This window comes from Cyprinus carpio, unplaced genomic scaffold (assembly GCF_018340385.1).
Source record: "Cyprinus carpio isolate SPL01 unplaced genomic scaffold, ASM1834038v1 S000006627, whole genome shotgun sequence".
NCBI lineage: Eukaryota > Metazoa > Chordata > Actinopteri > Cypriniformes > Cyprinidae > Cyprinus > Cyprinus carpio.
The window spans coordinates 28,588-47,121 of NW_024879259.1; the positions used below are offsets into that span (position 1 = coordinate 28,588).

Sequence of the window (18,534 nt, forward strand, 5' to 3'; positions counted from 1 at the left end):
AAACTCCACGGTGACGTCACTACACTGGGACAGGAGCTTGCTTTGCCCTTGCGTGGGAAATTAATGCCATTTCAGTGTTTCGAGCAGTTATTGTGCTTAGATTAAAGTAGATTTCCTCTGCGCCGCCATGTCTCTTGCTGCAGAGGCTTTCGTCTCTCAGATTGCAGGTAACGTTAATGTTTTGGCTTGTGTGTAATGCAGCGAGTCCATATGGTTGTGTTAGTGTTTTGTGCTAGAGATAATATGATTGCCATTTTTATGATGATCGATAACGTACTTACTTTCAACACAGTCATTTCATTTCTCTGCATAGTAGTAGATTTAAGCCACTGCTTCTGTTTAAGAGTGTTTTATTTTAGATGTTACAGCAGATACAGTTCTTTTGTTTTCAGTGCTAACGTCAGGGTCAAAGATAAAGAAACCCATTAAATGTTTATGAATGTAATGTAAGCCCACATAGAGCGTAGATCTATATATTTTAGGATCAGAGTTTCTAAAGAATGGAAAGATAAAGTATTATTTGTGAGATGTCAGTATTTCATATCATGTCATTTTCTATTGCAGCTGCTGAGCCATGGCCTGAAAATGCAACTCTGTACCAACCTCTTAAGGGTAACCGATAAAAAAGAGAAGATGTTTATTAGTTATACATTTAGGGTGAACTCTTTGCAGCTACAAAAGATGTCAAGTGAAACACATTAATGTTCTTTTCTGATTTTTGGCAGAGGATCAAATCTTGCTGTCAGATTCTGCGTCCTCTCTGGCCGTTCAGGTGAAAAGTAGTGCCTTAACCACTTTGTCAATTTACACACTCACCAGTTCACACTGGCAACTTGAAGCCCAAATATATAAAAATGTATTAGTCACTTGTTTTTGTAAGTGAAGTTATTCTTGTTTTGCAGACTTTTCTGAGGATGTGTGGCCTGCCGGTGCTGGTGTCCTGCCGTGCCAACGCTGAATACATGTCACCGTCAGGTGAGCGACCAAACTCTTTACTTTCCACTCACTAATTTACAGTTTTTTTTTTTAATGCTTTATGTGTTCTTATCTCATGTTGGACGAGTGGTGGTTAAGAGCTTTGGCTTTGTCAGGTTGAATGTACTAGAGTTTGTTTATATGTCTTGAGATGTGTCTTCCTCTCTGTTCATTAGGGAAGGTTCCTTTCATCCAGGTTGGAAATCAAGTTGTGTCAGAATTGGGGCCGATTGTTCAGTTCACAAAGGCAAAGGTATCACTTTCACTCTAAAAACAAATTCCACATGAGTCCTACAGTGTTTGACTGTTGCTTGTCCATAGGGTCATTCTCTGAGTGACGGGTTGGATGATGTCCAGAGGGCAGAGATGAAGGCTTACATGGAGCTGGTCAATAACATGCTGCTGACCGCAGAGGTACAGACCTGCACACGTCCGCATGCAAAACCTTTCAAAAGTTTGTCTTTTATGCTCACCAATGTTGCTTTTAGTTGGATAAAATACAGTAAAAGGGTAATATTATGAAGTATGTTTTAAAGAAACAACTTTTTTTCTATTTTATTATTATTTTTTTTTTTAAATATAATTTAATTGATATAAAAATGTAATTTATTCCTGAGATGGTAAAGCTGAACTTTTAGCAGCTATTACTCAAGTCTTCAGTGTCACATTATCCTTCAGAGATCATTCGAATGTGCTATTAATATATTACTCTAATATACTAATATAATATAAAATTACTATTATAATTACTAATATTATGTTGTTGGTGTGCTGCTTAATATTTTTGTCGGAATGTTATCCATTTTTCAGGATTATTTGATGAACAGAAAGTTAAAAAGAATAGCATTTATTTAAAATGGTAAATTGTAAATTTTGATCAATATAATGCATCCATGCTCTATCCTAACCTTTGATTGGTAGCCATATGCAGAAAATCCTATTGATACATTTGTATAAAAAAAGCTCAATTTCAAGCAAATTATGTATCTTTGCTTGTGGATTTCTCTAATTATATGTATTTTATCTTTACATAAATATTTTAAAAGTGATAAACTGTACAGACTAGTGAAACTTTACCTGTTCTTTCTAGTTGTATATCCAGTGGTGTGATGACTATACTGCTACAGAGGTATGTGTCACGTGTAAGGATGTTCCCAAATCATAAATTATATATCATATTAACAAAGATGACATCAATGGCACTAAATGTCAGCATATAGATAGATATATAAATATATAACTTCATGTTACATATTTAATGGTAGTGTGTGTTTAGATCTCTAGGCCACGCTACAGTAGTCCCTATTCTTGGCCCCTCAATCACATTCTGGCCTATCAGAAGCAGTGGGAGGTACGGAGGAAGATGAATGTGATTGGATGGTCTGGAAAGAGTCTGGAGCAGGTATTTTTTGTGTGCAGATATGTTAATTAAGTGTAAATCACTGTCCAAGTCAGTATGTGTGTTTTCTTTCATAACGTTTCATGTGGGCTTCCTCTTCTCAGGTGTATGAAGATGTGAGTCAGTGCTGTCAGGCCTTATCACAGCGATTGGGAACACAGCCCTACTTTTTCAACAAACAGTACGTTTTGTGAGCATCAGTGAGTTCTGAATGTCTGTAGACATACAGACATGTAACAACTCAGTTTTCACATGCTGTCTAAACTAATTGTACTTTCAATTTCACAGGCCAACTGAACTAGATGCTCTAGTGTTTGGTCATCTTTTCACCATACTCACCACACAACTGACCAACGACGAGCTTGCAGAAAAGGTTAAATCCTACACCAACCTGCTTTCTTTCTGCCATCGTATTGAACATACTTACTTTAAGGAGCAGGACCGAGAGAGCCAGTCGGGGTCCTCGCGTCATTCCAAAGGCTCACTTCCCTGAGCTCCTCACTTTGCCCAGCATTTCTCACTCCTCTGATCTGAAGTGATTGTTCTGGCTGAAATGTCTTTAATGTCCTATGTGCATTAAAAGATGACATTTTTATTTCTGTTGAGGCTAAACAATCGTTATAGATCAGTAGGATGAAGAAAGGGCCATTAAATAAAAGTTTGTGAATATTTCAAATGTTCCCATCACTGCTTCTTTGCCTGTTCATTATGCCATAACAGGAACCTGCCTGCCGCAACAGTAGAATTAGATTTCTTATATAAAAATTTAGTTGATGTAAATCTTTTTTTCCGCTGTGTGATGCCTTTGTCTAATGATGTGTACATGGAAAGTGCCTACACTATGAAGTATAATAAACTTCAAGTTTAGACTCAAGTTTCTGTGTTAATGAGGAATTCTGTTCATGCAAACGTGTTATAATATGTAACATATGTAATTTAAACATTTTAATGTAGAGGCAGTCCTTTGATGCAGCTAAACACTTGGCATAATATGCTGTTCTTTTTGCTCCAGCAGGGGGCGTATTAATGCTGCATAAAATTGTCCTACACTCCTACACTCAATATTCAGTGAATACATAAATTAAGTGTTATTGTATTTAGCTTTTAATCATTTTTTTATTGGATTTAAATACATTGGAACTACATGACAATCTTACGGTATTTGAATACAAAATAATGTGGTTAAACTTGCTTATTAGAACACACAAGTATTCATAAAACAGATTGTCTGTTGCAGATACACAGTACATGCATAAAATCTTTTTTCCATCTGAATATGTATTTTAGACAGCCCTCCAAGAAATCTTACAGTTTCCAACTACATATAGCATGAATATTTCATTGTCTATAAATAATCTATAATAATAATTTCCAAACTTGTGTGGGAGATGAATATACATAAGTCTACACACATATATTTTCTATAGTTTCTATAGAGTATACTGTACTGTTCAAAAGTTTTTGGGTCAGTAAAAGAGAAATTTGTGATAATTCAGCAAGGATGACTTAACCTGATCAAAAGTGAAATCTATTTCAACTTTCTATTCATCAAATAATTCTGAGAAAAAAGTATCATTGTTTCTATAAAAGTATTAAGCAACACATTTTTTTTTCAGCCTTGATAATAACTACACATGTTTCTTAATCACCAAATCAGCATATTAGATTGATTTCTAAAGCATCATGTGATGCTTAATGCTTGTAGTAATGGCTGCTGAAAATTCAGTGTTGCCATTACTAAAAAAAATTAAATTTTTAAATATATTAAAATATAATTCAATATTTCATAGTTGTTACTGTTTCTAATACATGTTTGATCAAAAGAGTTTTAAAAAGTTGACTTTAAAAAAACCTTAACAACACCTAACTTTTGAACAGCTGTGTGTGTATATACACACATACACAGTATATACGTACATATACAGTATATATGTATATATTTGCATTGACTGGAACAGCCTCATGATTTAAGCTAAAATTTATAATACCATAGCTGTTTGATTTTATTGTCATTTAAATGTAACATTGACAACAATTTTGGCGATTTAATTCTTTCCCTATTCAAGTAGACAGTAGCTGTACTGCATGACTGAAAACAGCGGCTGGGGGGTGATTCTAATGTAACTCACTCAAGCAACCTCCCTTGACAGAATCAATAGGAGATGAATGTGAATGCCAGACACAAACATTGTGATTCCTCAAGACCACAACATCCCAAAACGAAAGTCCCTGCTGTGTGTAAAGTTACAAACACCAAAAGAGCTTTGCTGTACTTCAGGTTTGTTATAAAGCAAAGGTAAATCCTCTGTTGGCGTATTTGTCTTGTTGGCTGTGCCACGTGGCAGCAGGTAAACCGTGCCGTCAGTGCTGTGCTGTAGTTTGTACTCTCTAGGGTTGTAGGAGTTTCCATGTTCATCTCTCAGCCGTCTGAACACCTCATTGTAAAGTTTCCTGAGCTTCTCTTTCTTCTCTTGAAGTTCTCTAGCGTTCCTCTCATTTTCTTCCTTGATTTGCTCCTTCTCTCTCTTCAGCCCCTCAATCTCGTCTTCGAGATCAATGAAATTATCCAGCTTTCGTTTGCGACAGCTCTGGGCTGCCATCTTGTTTTTACCACGTCTTCGAATGTCTCTGATGAGGGTATGTTGAGCGTTGCTGAGTTTGTAAGAGTTGATGGCTTCATTAAATGCTTCCACAGGCAGGTTGACGATGTCATGCACACTAAGCGGCAAACTCATGGCTTGGGCCCGCCGTTCATCACGACATACGCGCCGGACACCTGCAGCTCTGCTTGTGGTTAAGGGATTTGCTTGAGGTGAATTTTTAGGTGATGATTCATTTTGAGTTTGGTGTTGTGCAGACGTAACAGTTTCATACAGCGTTGCCTCCACAGCATCAGAGTGTAGAGATAAAGGCAGCAGATCGGTGTAATCTGAGTGGATGCTCTCCAGCTCATCCTTGTCTGACTGGCTTATACTTAAGGTGTCAGCAGCATAAAGGGACGTCTCTAAATCCACAGAGCCAACAGAAGCAGAGTCATCAAACCCCAGCAGAATGTGGCGCTCCTCAAATTTTAAATGCGTTTGTGAAGCGTCCCTTCCAGGTGCATGATTTAATTGTTCAGGTTTACTGGTATTGATGGTATATGGGCAAAACTCACTGAGGGTTGAATCGCTGGAGTTTATGTGGCATTTAGGTAAAATCACATGATTCTCAGGGGTACTGCAGCTGTAAATTGTGTTTGAAGGTGAAGGTGTAGGATTTCCTGGATCTGAGAATGTCTTTATGCATGTTTCCAGGATCTCTATGGGATCAGAGGGCATGCATGACAAAGGCTGAGCAACCTCAAAAGAGTCTGATATTGTCTGTGTGACGCCACATAATGCATCTGTTGAGTTTTCCTTCTGTGGCTCGGGCAGGTTCTGGTGGCAGATTTCGGTGATATCCTCTAGGGGCATGCTTGAGCCATCAGACTCCAGGACATCCAAATAATACTAACCAAGAAGCAAAACAGTATTTGAATTATATTAGACATTTTAAAATGTATTTTTGTGAGAAAAAATAAATTCTGATAATTTTTTTCTGCAGTTTACAAAGCGGTATGATATTATTTTGCAACCTCCACATTATTTCGTATAAACTTTTTGGAGTCACAAATTTTTGTACTTGTATTAAAAATATAACATTTATATTGATGGATTGCGTATTATTCATATGCCCACTGAGATTTTAGTGGAAATGTGTATATGCTGTACATGGTCATATAAAATATTTACACTACTGTTTAAAGGTTTGGAATAAGCAAGTCTCTTAGAAAGATATTCATTTTTATTCAATTATGCTAAGGATGCATTAAACTGATCAAAGGTTACATGAAAGACATTTACAAAAGATTTCTACTTCAAATAAATGCTGAAATAGAATTTTTATTCATCAAAGAATCCTGAAAATATACTGTATATATTACAGTTTACACAAAAATATTAAACAGCACTTAATATTTAAGCATTGAAAATAAGAAGGGATGCTTTTTGAGCAGCAAAATAGGCATATTAGAATGATTTCTGAAGGATCATGTGACATTAAAAACTGGAGTAATGATGCTGAAAATTCAGCACTGCCATCTCAGGAATAAATCATGTTTATATTAAAATTGAAAAGAGATATAATGATATTGCACAATATTACTGTTTTATTGTAGTTTTGAGTAAATTAATGGAATATAGCCTGTATCAAGCTTGGTAGAGTGCATTGAAAAAGTATACACTGAATTTAACACTAAATGTGTTCTAAAGTTATTGGGACCATTTTATCACTTGGGGGAAAACAGTATTAAATGTGCTGTAAGTGATATTTTGCTGTACGTTTTTGCTGACCTCCGCCAGATTTGGCCATTGAATCAGACCACTCCCTCTCTCCAAAATCACATCCTCCTCTCAGTGAGGGGTGTCTCACTTGTTATTTTATGAAACAGGACAGTGGTCACACAAGCACACCCGATGCAGTCACTATCTGAAGCCATGAACCCTATTGCTGGTGCAGAGGATCTACTACAGTCTATTACTCAACAACCCATGCTAGACTTGGAGGAGTGGGACTGTGTGAGCTGTGGGTTACATTTGAGACAAGGCCATGCGCGAGACAATTGTGATATGTCAGAATGCCATTTTAACGATAGTGGGGACATTACCTTCATGCTATTCTATGATATAAAATCTAAACATTAACTCATCATATCTCAAATAAGCACACACCTCAGATGATTTACTATTGCTTAAATGTTTTTAATACTACTGATTAGATACTTGGTAATAATCCCTTATCTGGTATTAATGTTTACCTAAATATACCTAACAGACTGTAAGTTAAAGGGATACTCCATCCCAAAATGAAAATTTTGTCATTATTCACTTACCCCCATGTCATTCCAAACCCATCAAAGCTTCATTCGTCTTCGGAACACAATTTAAGATATTTTGGATGAAAACTGGTAGGCTTTGTAAAATCTGAGCAGTGCACAGGCTGACACAGAAGAGTGTACGCTGCCTGTGTACTGCTCAGAATTGCCAAAATGGCTCTATGCTGATTTGGAGAGAGACAGAGGAGAGGAATTGTTAAATAAACTCATTATTTTTGTTTTCTTCGTGTACAAAAAGTATTGTCGTCACTTCATAACGTTACGGTTGAATCACTGATGGCAGATGGACTATTCTGACGATGCTTTTCATACTTTCCTGGACCTTGACACTGTTATTTATTTGGCAGTCTATGGGACAGTCTCAAGCCTACCGGTTTTTATCCAAAATATCTTAAATTGGGTTCTGAAAACAAACAAAGCTTTTACGGGTTAGGAACGACATGGGGGGTAAGTGATTAATGACAAAATTGTCAGGATTTGACAACTAGATACTTTTATGAAATTGTGTTTGTGCAAATATAATTGCCACTCACTTCACAGCCAAGACAAAGCCTATTTTTTTCTTTAATATAAAGCACATTTAAATTAAACAAGTTGAATCATACTGTAGTTACAATTTAGAAATAATACATGAGTAACTATATTAAAATATAGATCTTATCTTGTATGATAGCTACCAGCAACAGTTTAGGCATCTGTGAATTTTGTTAACTTTTAATCTTTTTAACACTTCATCGATAAACACTCACTATATTTTCCTAAGGCAACTCTATTAAGAATGTGCTGACTTGTTTGTGATTGAAAAAATTCAGTGGCTTCATAATTACCATAGAGCCTCTTACAGTTTACAGTTGCCCAAATTTAATGTAACTTTGTCTGTAAACTTGCAAGAAAGAAAATTTATTCCAAAATGAAATGCCAACCATGCACCAGTTCAGGCATGTCTGTGTACATCTTTCTGCACTGTGTAAATACCTGTAAGTCTGGCAGTGACAGCAGTTCGCTAAAAGCCTGCTCTTGAGAAGGAGGCTTCTGAGACTTCTGAGAGAATAGCAGTGCAGACAGCAGAGGATTCTGGGTAACAGGTGAACGCTGAGTAAACTCTGTAGAATGCAATGTCTCTGAGAAGGGCACAGCCTAAAACATGGTGGAAATAGCTCTGTAAGCAACACTGAACAATAGAGAGTGTGTGGGTGTGCACACAGGTGTTATTTTGAGAGATTTATTAATATTAGGGATGCACACTGTTTATTTGTTTACATGTGTAGTTAATAAAATGGTCACCTGGGAGTTCACAGATGAAGGACTAGGCAAAAACTCTCCAGTTTCCTTGTCTAGTTTCTGTAATCTTTGCATTATCCTTTCAAGCTCTCGCTCTCTTTTTAACTCTCTTTCTCTTGCTCTCGTGATCTCCTCTCTCTGCCGAAGACATCCATCAAAGATCTCTCGCTTCACCCCCAAATCGACATCCTGCCTCCATAAAATATCAATCAAATCCTAAACAGAAAGACATCATGTAAAACAAACAATTGACCATGTTTGTATGTGGCTGTGCACACTGGTATTACAATGTTTGCATAAACTTTCAGTGACCTCTTAAAATATCAGTCATGTTTTTGTGTGCGATTTGCATTCACATTCATTTGGTTGGCAGGTGCCTTCTTACCAAACACACCTGTAAACTTTTCAGGTTGGTGTAGCATGGAATAACAATAAACACTATCAGGGCGGATCAGTTTATTTTATGAATACAGTAAAACATGCTTTAATTTCACCTGATCACAAAACTAATTAAACTGAACAACATATTAGACAACTTATAAGCAAACTTCAGAAAATAAAAAAATATTCTTATTATTCTTATTAACTTATCCAGTAAATTATGAATGACTGGTTATAGGGTATAAATTACGAATGACTGGTAGACTGGTTTATAGGTTAAAGGATATAGGGCCTTTGAATATCGTTGTGGACAATGTGGGGACTTGGAGACAAAAAGTTTGAGAATCATTGATGTAAGATCACTTGTAATTACTTCTATTGATATGATAAACAGGTTATGAATGCATTTATGGGCCCTGATTGTATGGTCAGAGGTTGTGCTGCCACTGATGGAGCCTGATTTACGACACTAGACCAATAAAGTGCTTTGTCTCTCTGCTTTGTTTTCTACTTAAAGTAAATGGCAGTGACATCTACGGTGCACACTATAGACGTGGAACTGAAAACAGAAACATTTCAGTTCAGATCAGTTCAGGTAAGTTCAATTCAGTTCAGATTAGATCAGTTCACATCAGACAAGTTCATTTCAGTGCAGATCAGATCAGTTCGGACAAGGGGTAAATGTTTGGCTTGTTGGCATGAATCCAGTTATGGCTTAGGTGATTGGCTCAAAAAAAAAAAAAAAACCCGAAGGTGCCCATGAGCACAGGTGGCAGAATCCAAACTGCGTACTTATGGAAGTAAAGCAGAACAACACTATTGAGATGAATGGGAATGCTAACAGATAGCTTTCTTCAGGTACAACACACCTTTGAGTTCAGTTTAGATCAATTCATTTCAGGTTAATTTAGTTCTATGCCACTGTTTTATTATCCCATATTACAAAAATTATTTTAAATGTATACTTAATGTTGCTTATATGAAATATATTTCTGAAATGTATTTTATTGATATATTTACTAACCTTCATATATCAAAATACATGCCAAATTGTATTTCAGTGGCGATAGTAGCCTATGTTTAGGCTAAATACATGTTTGTGCAATAGCCTACTGGATATCAAAACTAGATTTATGATGATTTAATAATGTTGCATTTTTGTCTATAGTGTGTATATTCCTTGATTTTTATATAAATTATATATGTTCACATGTGTTATAGACAATGTGAAAGTTTTAATGCTTTTTAAAAATGAAATGTATTTTCAAAAATATCCAGAAAATGACCTTTCTCTCTCTCTCTCTCTCTCTCTCTCTATATAGATATATGTGTGTGTGTGTGTGTGTGTGTGTGTGTGTGTGTGTTGAAAATATATTTAGCCAATAATAACTCACAATATATTTTTAAATTTATTTTAGCAAATATATTTTTTGCTATTTTGAAATGTATTTAAAAAATTAAAATATGTAGATTTTTTGGGGGGTTGTTCAAAATAAATTTTGTGGGCAAACAAAATGTTACAGTATCAAAAAAAAAAAAAACATACTGCCATTTTTATGTTCTGGTCTTCTCAGAGAATCACACACTAGGCAACAACAGGAGTCAGCTTGTCATTTACTGTGGTTAAAAGCCTAATTTGTAACCTATTTTTACTATCATTTTAATTCACTATCAGTGATAGATATTGCCATTGGTGTTTACAAGGTGAGATATTGAGCTGTGCTCATTGTGATTAAAAATATTTTCAAGCATATTTTACCATTTTTCAGACCCTATCAGCGTATGTCCATCCCAGCTTTGCTGTTTCCGTGTAAAAAACGTGTGTGTTAACCTGAAGGCCATGACACCACGGTCTTCTGAGTGAGCGCACTTTATATGCTGGTACACAAACAAAACTTCTAAGTGGTGGTCACAGCATTTGTAATGGAGTCAGTCATAAAGACCTTGAACTTGTTGACCTCTTACTGAAGTCACGCAAGTAAATAAATGCTCCAGCTTACGTAGGAGGTTGTGAATTTAGTTCACTGAGCAACCACGTGAAAACAATTCATCAGATAATGCAAAAAAAAAAAAAAAAAAAAAAAAAAAAAAAAAATCCAGAACAAGAAAAACTGGGAGAAAGAAGGTATAAAGGTAAGCTGAGTGAAAGGTGAATACACACGCCTACAGCTGGGTGTGTGATGATGCAACTGTGTTAAAGTGTAGACAGGCTAATAGATCTTTGTGTGCATAAAAGGCAACTGATTTATGGATCAACTCTTCTCATTGGGGTAAATGGCTACCCACCCTGAAACAGTAGTGCAGTCTTGGGTGTGTCTGGATCAGGTGCACAAAGTGAAATGTTTATTTAACCAACCCAGTATCTTGAATTCAGATGAGACTAATTTTATGTGGGTGGCCTCCCCTAGTCTTACAGAGACCTCGGGCCCAAAGTCTTACACTCCCCACTTAGAGCCCAATATTCAAATACAAAAAAGGATTCTTTTGCAGTTACAAAAATACGCTTTAATTGTAATTCAAATGTTTGGGATCAGTAAGATTTTTCAAGTTTTTAAATGAAGGCTCTTATGCTCATCAATGCTGTATATATTTGATCAAAAATAAAGAAAAACATTAATATTGTGAAATATTATTGAAATTTCTAATATTGGTTTCCTATTTTAATATACTTCAAAACATAATTTATTTCTGTGATGCAGTGATGAATTTTTATCAGCCATTACTCCAGTCTTCAGTGTCACATGATCCTTCAGAAATCATTCTAACATGCTGATTTATTATTAGTGTTGAAACTGCTGTGCTGCTTAATATTTTTTTGGAACCTGCGATACTTTTTTCTTCGATTCTTTGATGAAAAAAAAAAAATACGTTAACAAGAACACCATTTATTCAAAATAAAAATATTTTCAAACAATAAAAGTGATCACTTTTTATCCATTTAACACATCCTTGCGGAATAAAAAATAAATAAATTAATTAATTCAAGCTTTTGAATAGTGTACAGGTATATTGTTACACAAAATTCAAATTTTTAATAAACACTGTTCTTTTAACTTTTTATTTATCAAAGAATCCTGAAAAAAGTATCACGTCTCAAAAAATATCAAGCAGGCAGCACAACTGTTTCCAACACTGATTATAAATCAGCATATTAGAATGATTTCTAGGATCATGTGACACTGAAGACTGGAGTAATGATGCTAAATTCAGCTTGGCTTCACAGGAATAAATTATATTTTAAAGTATATTACAATAGAAAACTAATAAATAATATTTAACAAAATTTGTTTTTTCTGTATTTTTGATAAAATAGATACAGCGTTGATGAGCTTTAGAAACTTTTTTACAAAAACATTAAAAAACGTACTGATCCCAAACTTTTGAACTGCAGTGTATATACACACACTACTTCAAGATGATGACAGTAAAGGTAACTAAAAAAGAAAGAAAAAAAAATTCAAACTGTATGTATAAAAATTTCACAAAACAATAATGTTTGATAAATTTCTTTTATTTCTTTTGAACACTGCAGCGCTTTAGTAAGTTTATAATTCTTAATAGGCTAGTCCTGTCCTTTTTATTTGAATTTTATTTTTTACCTGTATATATTTCGCAGGTAACTTTTAAGATCATCTCAGCTATTCTACAATAAGGCTGCTATTACACAAAAACAGTATTGCACAACTTCAAACATGGGACTGAAAAAAACAAACGAGCCCTTTTCCATCAGTTACCCCAAATTTCATGGATGTATATATGGATTTACATGAACACAGTTCATGTTGTAAAGTTTGACAAAAGATATTTGGTTTCAAAGTACTGTTGTTTTAAACTTACCTCGTGTTGAAACTGAGCTGAAGGGTCGTCCATGTCTTTCAGTTGATGTTGAAGGACTTGTCTGATGGTGGTCTAATACAAGCGTCAGCAAAGCATATTTCTGAATCAAATCTGACGACACGCGTGTGTAACAACCAAGAACCCAAATACAGACGGGGCTCGCTCACTATCTCCATCAGCCAATCAAACAGCAGAACACAAATATAACCATTGACCCGCCCACTAAAAAGCATCGACCAATAACAGCTTTCAACTCAACTGGGCATGCCTTCATCACTTTACAACATGCCTTTACAACCTTCTTGTCTTGAGTTTTTAAATTTACAAAATGAATTTATTAATTTGTAAAATAAAGGCATAATAACTGCTACTTGCTCTGGTTTTCTTTTCAGAGTCTACAACTAGGCTACATAAAAATATAATTTAATACAAGTTTAATGGCCAAGTAAAATTTTAATGAGGATTTTGTTTTGATAAAATTTTCCCAACATTAAACATGCACACAATGTAAAAAATTAAAATGTTCATAATGTAGCCTATTTAAACAGATTCAGATGAATCATGCATTGTCCGTCTATCAAGAATGTCTTCCCCCTCAGTTTTCAACACGCCACGAAATGTGACAGGTAGCTGTGATTGGCGCCATGCCCACTCTACCTACTGTATGCCAAGGGTACGAGCTCAGAGAAGATCTCCGACGAGCGCGTTCATGAGCACTCGACACGTTCACGTTTGGCAGCTCCACGTCGACATTCCTTTAGCGACGGAGAGAGAGAGAGAGAGAGAAAGAGAGAGAGAGAGGGGGGGTCCAGCAATGCATTCGGTCTGCTTCAGCCAGGAGAGCCACCGGTCAGCCGTGAGGTAAGCAGACACTTTACAGTCCAGAATTAAACTTTCATTAGTGGCTTTGGCCTCTAATTTATGTTTTTGGAGGTGATGCATTAAACTCAGAAAAGCGTGCGCATGAAATTATACTGCTTTAGGCAGTTCTTAAAGTGATGCCAAGCTTAAACTATTTAACAGAGTAATTTGAGAAGTTCTGGATACAAAACCTGAGCAGAGAACCTGTGCAAAAACATGGATGACTGTTGTGTTAAACAACTGCTCTCAGCTCTTTACAAATTCACATGTAGGCCAGTATGTAGTCTACATTGTTGATTCTTAAACATGCTTCTGAAAAATGAATTGGTGTATTTAAATGTTATAGCCTACATTAGGAGGAAAAAAGTATGTGTATGTTTTCATATATATTTAAATGTTATAGCCTATATATATATATATATATATATATATAATATATGTATATATATATATATATATATATATATACTCTTGGATTAATTTTTTTTTTCTTGTTTCAAGTTATAGCCTACATTAGGAGGAAAAAAGTATGTGTATGTTTTCATATATATAACATGCCATGCCAAAATAAACATTTGTGGTTTTATTTTGTAGTTGTTAATTTATTGTGTCAAGTTAGGTCATTCTAGAGAGTGGACATAAATTCTAACATGTGTTTTTTTTACTTCCCAGGAACCTCAGGAGCTGATTGGTCCCTCAGTGGGTAACCTTCTCAAGGCAACTGCCAGCGAACTGGAAGCCCAAATGGTTGCAGTAAATGTTTGATACATTTTAAAGACAAATCTTGAATTCAAAAGACTTATAGGCTTCATCTTCCAAAGTTGCATACCCACACAAGTTAGTATGCACATATGGACCACACTTATATAGAGAAACACACACATTCAACCATGGCTCCTCGGGGAAAGTTCTGTGGTCCACTCTGGCTGTGTGAGTGTGTGGTCAGTGCATTACAGAACTTTGCTTTAGAAGCTCCACCCATCAAATCTCTATTGATCCCCGAGAAAATAAAGGCTTGGTTTTACGAGTTTCATGACTGGTTAAAGTGTATACTATAACATAGATTAAAATGTTTTTGTATTTTTTAAAACATAATTTTGCATAGTTTTTTTTAACATAATTTTCAGAATTATTGATAAGTTAGAAATAATATAAAAAAATTAACAGAATAAAGATCAGTATACAAAAAAAAAAAAAAAATTAAAAAGAGAAAAAAAAAGACATGCAGTGAACAATGAATGATATGTATTTAATATGATATCATCATAATTCAAATTACGGCCATGGTTAACAGCTTGCAGATTTTGGACAACAAAAGTGTGGAAAGTATACAATTTTGTTTTCCTTGGGCTTGTAATATTCTGTTGGAACTCAAAATGGTTTATATTACTAAGTGTTGCTGGAACTAAAATAGTTTATGTAAATTTGTATTTTGCAAAAGCCAGGCAGTCAGTCTCACAAGTATATACTGTCATTTGGTGAATTCATGGCACATAATGTATTTAAAGAGGCTAACTTCTCACAGTTTTTAAGTGTATTGCATCAGAGAGACTAATCTACTGACTATTCTGAATGTTATCCTTGAAGCCCATAAGCGAAATCAAGTGTTGCAGTTGTTAAGTTGTTAAAAAGTTAAAATATTTAATGTAGTGTCTTGATTAACAAAGAATAATAACATCTTTATTAGCCAATGTGCATGCGAGGTTTGTAACTGTAACTCTTTTTCCACCTGCATTTTTATGGCGGTTAACATTTACATTTTTACACAAGAAAGAAAGAAAATGAAATATAGCTGACTGCTGCTCTCTAGTGGAGTTCTCTGATCCCTCCCAGCTCAAGTCTTATTCATATTCCTTATCTCAGTTCCTGTATCAGAGACATTCAGCTTAAGAATGTTGATGTAAATGACAATAAAGAGATAAAACAAGTTTGCTTTATATGTCTATTACAATATTACACACACATTCACTAGACCCCCCTTCCCCAAATCTTGCCCTGGAGGTCCAATGCGCTGCAGAGTTTAGCTCTAACCCTGATCAAAGTCATCTGCCTGTGATTTTCTAATGATCCCAAAGACATTTATTGGCACTGATAATAAATATATTCATATAACAAATATATTCATATTAAATGTCACAGCATCGAAATTACATCTACCATAAACAAAAATGTTAATATTTCACTGGCATATTGTAAAGCCATGGATTACCAAATGTTTATTTAAACAACATAATACAGAATATAGACATATTTTAGACATTATGTCTTACGTGTTTCAACAAACATGCATGTTAATTGTGCAACCTTTATGGTCTATTTAAAAAAAAAAAGTGTTACAAAATATCGCTGCGTAACTTTCGGTGTCCTGTAGGTGGCGGCATTTTCACTTGAAATGACACTGCTAATGACATTGAAACCGTTGCAGTTTTAATGACTCAGGGTAGATGTCTATCTACGTATAATGTTCAAGTTCAAACAAAGCTGAGGCTGATAAGGGCTGTTTGGCCAGAGTCGCTACGCAATTACTTTATATGAGAACTTCCAAACTTTACCGATAACGCGTCTTTCCTGGTTACTGTTGTCTGAGATTTACTCATGAAGCTATACCCTGTTGACCTTTGTACCCAGGTCACATATGACAATTAACCAACCAGTACAAGCTAAAAATGAAATCAAGTGTCCGTGCTTATCTCCATAAATGATGGTTACTTCTTTACTGTTAGTTATTCTATATCTAAATCTACAATTAGGATGTAATGAATCTGAAAACTAGAGCACAAAAAGAAAACTGACTGCACTTTAGTGGTATTAAATTTGCAGTAATATCATTTTGTGCAATAATAATAATGTTATAATAACATTATAATTAATCACTTATGGCAGTGCAAATGTACATTGACATCTGATTCCTCCTAAAGGTTCTGCTTGGTACATTGAGAACTGAAACTCAAAAGGTAAAACTGAAGAAATTGAGAGCGATCACTAAAGTGCACAAAAAACAGAAACATCAGCAAGCAAATGCATTAGAACATGAATAGACATGACAAAAATGCACCCTTTTCACCGTTTTATTTGACAGATCAAATCCATCTGATACAGTTAGTTACCAATAAGCATGCTGCTTGTTCAGTCTTTCATTGTAATCCAAATACTTTAAGGGTTCAGTACAATTTAATATTTTAATGTACAACAGCACCTGTGGAACCAGGGGACACAGATTTCATTCCCTCAGTGGATAAACTGGGGATCTGCAGTAACTCGACTCATTTTTACATTACTTGGACAAACAAAGAAGTGTAAATTTTTCCCTGCTAAAATAGACTGGCATTAGAAGCATGCCACGTGTTATAATGAATAATCCTGGCCACTGGATCTGTCACATCATTTGAATTAGATATCACTGAAGATATTTCAAAGCCAAACTACAAACAATTAATTTAAATATCGCTGTCTCCTCACTCTCCAACTGTATTATGATGTGGATGCCTTTAAGTATGCATAAGGTCTGCCCTCTCGCCCTTCTTCTTGATCCCAGCAAAGATCATCTTTGTGCCTGGAATGTAACTTCTTGGGATTCTCCAAATATTCCATCAAGGTGTCTTTCACTCCAGACAATGCCTGTAAAAAGAAAAATTTTTGTGTAAATATTGTTATTACATCATTTTGTGAACAGGAAAAAACTGTAACATCATCTGTAAACCTTACCTTTGCTCTTATTGGCATCTGTGTAGGAAAATCCCTGTGCCTGCCCGGTCTTGCGTCCAAAAAGACCCCAAAGATTTGGCCCCACTTTGTGCTTGCCTCCGTTTTCAACTGTGTGGCACTGGGCGCACTTCTGGACGAAAACCTTCTTTCCCTTTTCAACGTCACCCATATTAACCTAGAAGTAAAAGAGAGGTGAAAACACCGCCGAAAGGCATTTGAAGGGTGAGTGCTTTAAAAGCACAGCGGACAGATCATTAGAAGGTCAGATTCAAGGATGGAGCATCTTCTACATGCTTAACCCATAAACTTCAAGACATAAAATCGAAGACCCAATCAAGGTCTAAGATAGCTTTGTAAGGTCAGTCTTTCACCTCCAATAGAGAAGTAAAAGAATCGTTTCTTGGTCTCTAGGTAGGTGGATTATGTTTCCTATGACATCCAATCACTGCAAACTCGCATCTGTAAACATCTCGGTATTAAGATGTTCATCCGAGGATAACCTTAAATCGCCTTCATTAAAAGAACCCTTAATCACTTCAGTAACGTATTAGCCATCCACCTGTGAGAACTAGCTTACCATTAATGAGAAGCCGGAGCGGAGTTCATGTGACAAAATCCCAAATTAACTTATCAAAAGACTCTCAGATAAGTTATACATTTCCGAAGAACACAGCAGAAGTCGTAAACCGGTGTCGGATCCACGTTGCGGAAGCTAACAGCTAGCCACATCTGGCTAGCTCACCATAAACCCACATTTTCCCATTAATTAGTGAATGTTTATTACGGCTTAATTACCAAAAACGAGCCTTCCCGTTTTTAGAATGACAAAAATACAGAGATTGTTATTAAACCCTATATATTCCTTCTTTGACATACAATTGTTCTTGAAGAGTACCGGTAAGCTTACGCAACCTTACACCACCCTTCCTCAGAACCGCTTCAAAATCCTCCATTTCGTTTAAATGTCCCATCTGCAATCATCAACGCGGCGGACACGATCGGTTTAATGCGGCTGATAATATTACCTCTCAGGCTGTGTTAGGTATCCTTCTCTTGCGGGATGCGGTACACTGTTCGTGCCGGTCGACGGACCGATTCTGTATCAGGGCGAAAAGAAAGGTCACTTCATTTTAGAGGCGCGAGAGGGCTCCGGTATTTGACGTCACAATCATGCGCTGCG

The 18,534-nt window shown here is 35.7% G+C and overlaps 2 protein-coding genes and 1 pseudogene across 2 annotated transcripts; 1 reads left to right on the forward strand and 2 right to left on the reverse strand.

Moving 5' to 3' along the window:
* Positions 1–3,248, forward strand: mtx2 (metaxin 2). The gene is made up of 10 exons (XM_019115947.2): positions 1–167; positions 565–612; positions 726–772; positions 903–975; positions 1,152–1,228; positions 1,297–1,389; positions 2,066–2,104; positions 2,252–2,377; positions 2,479–2,555; positions 2,663–3,248. Exons 1-10 carry the CDS (start codon positions 128–130, stop codon positions 2,865–2,867), a joined length of 825 nt encoding a protein of 274 aa, XP_018971492.1. The 5' UTR covers positions 1–127; the 3' UTR covers positions 2,868–3,248.
* A 212-nt stretch (positions 3,249–3,460) lies between these two features.
* Positions 3,461–12,969, reverse strand: LOC109102559 (transcription factor NF-E2 45 kDa subunit-like). Its single transcript, XM_019115946.2, has 4 exons — positions 12,789–12,969; positions 8,574–8,786; positions 8,265–8,426; positions 3,461–5,865 (listed from the first exon to the last, which is right to left on the reverse strand). The coding sequence occupies exons 1-4, from the start codon at positions 12,819–12,821 to the stop codon at positions 4,573–4,575; spliced, it is 1,701 nt and encodes a 566-aa protein (XP_018971491.2). The 5' UTR covers positions 12,822–12,969; the 3' UTR covers positions 3,461–4,572.
* A 3,732-nt stretch (positions 12,970–16,701) lies between these two features.
* Positions 16,702–18,534, reverse strand: LOC122144263 (annotated as a pseudogene).